This window comes from Cyprinodon variegatus, unplaced genomic scaffold, assembly GCF_000732505.1.
Source record: "Cyprinodon variegatus isolate N-32 unplaced genomic scaffold, C_variegatus-1.0 Scaffold2358, whole genome shotgun sequence".
NCBI classification, from domain to species: Eukaryota; Metazoa; Chordata; class Actinopteri; order Cyprinodontiformes; family Cyprinodontidae; genus Cyprinodon; species Cyprinodon variegatus.
The window spans coordinates 12,463-13,927 of record NW_015152811.1 but is presented as its reverse complement, the minus strand read 5'-3'; the positions used below and the strand labels follow the sequence as shown (position 1 = coordinate 13,927).

The following is a 1,465-nucleotide window of genomic DNA, read 5'->3' as shown; positions in this document are numbered from 1 at the left end:
GCACTACTATACAGTACTACACTGCCCCACAGCACTACTATACAGTACTACACTGCCCCACAGCACTACTATACAGTACTACACTGCCCCACAGCACTACTATACAGTACTACAATGCCCCACAACATTGCTTTTAAGTACTACGCTGTTGCAAGATACTACCAGAAAGTACAACCCTGCTATAACACAGTACTAAACAGTACCATTTTGTACCATTATCAAAATAGAAATGTGTAGCAGAGTACTTCATAGTACTACAAACAGATTCTTAGTACTACAGCATACAAGGAACTTCATAGTACTCTCCTCTGCCTCCCCAGGGGACTCCCTGTTGAAGCATTCTGGGATGCGGTTCACTACCAAAGACCGGGACCAGGACCAGTCGGAGAACAACTGCGCGGCGTACTACCAGGGGGCGTGGTGGTACCGGAACTGCCACACCTCCAACCTGAACGGACAGTACCTGAAAGGAGGCCACGCCTCCTACGCCGATGGAGTGGAGTGGTCCAGCTGGACCGGCTGGCAGTACTCGCTGCGGTTCACTGAGATGAAGATACGACCCAGGAGACCAGAGTCCTGAACCGGGCCCTGAGGCAGGACCTGGGTCTGGCCTTCTGTTGCTGCTCCCATCTCCAGAACCGTCCCTGAATGTTAGGAAATGTTCTGATCCGTTCCTGTGCTGCTTGTTACTGTCAGTACTGGGTCCTACCGATGAAATCCAGTCACTGTAAAACCCAGGATTTTGTTATTAAACAGTTTTTGCCGAACCAGTCTGCCTGAGCCAGTCTTTGTGCTTTAGATCCCAGAACAACTAAAGCTGTTAGAGTTCTGCTCTGGTGTTCGGACCGCTGCAGGATCAACTAATCCTCATCTGATTCTGTGTTTCAGTCTAATCCACCTGGCAAACCAAGTCTGATGGGTTCTGAACCAGGGGGGGATGATGAACCAGGAACCAGGAAGGGTTCTGCCTCTGATCTATCAGTTCACATCGTCTCCAGAATAAGGGAGACTTTCTAATGTATTTCTGTTCATTCTGGTTCTAATCCGGTCGACTCCTGTAGGTTTTGACTGGTTCTAATCCGATCAAATTTCAACCATTTCAGGTCATCAGACAGTTAGCTGAAGACAGAAGATGGAGTTCATGTCATGAACGGGGCAGATGGATGGCAGGTCAGGCAGTGGGACGTTTCTAAACGTTTATGAACAAAAGACAGAAACTGAACACGGAGCTGTGGATCAACGAACCGCAGCGGCTGCAGGGGGGGCGGGGCACCGCTCAACCACTGAAACACTGGTTTAATAGTTAGGGTTAGTGAGACTGGGAGGAAGGCAGGATCCAGCTGATGGACTGCCAATGAGCTGCGGCGCAGAGCCGCCCAGAGTGTCCCTGATGCACCAGCCCCAGGGAGCGGGCAGGAATCCTGGCCAGGTCAGGGAAAACAGATCAGAACAGGACTGTTCTGGG

The 1,465-nt window shown here is 50.5% G+C and overlaps 1 protein-coding gene across 1 annotated transcript in view; it reads left to right on the top strand.

Moving 5' to 3' along the window:
- The window catches only part of LOC107080811 (fibrinogen C domain-containing protein 1-like), a 9,015-nt gene extending 8,159 nt beyond the window's left edge, over nucleotides 1-856 (top strand). The window contains exon 9 of the mRNA XM_015369016.1: nucleotides 321-856. Within this exon, the coding sequence (XP_015224502.1) occupies nucleotides 321-580 (260 nt within the window). The 3' untranslated portion in view covers nucleotides 581-856. The remainder of the gene's footprint in view (nucleotides 1-320) is intronic.
- The last annotated feature ends 609 nt before the right edge of the window (nucleotides 857-1,465 follow it).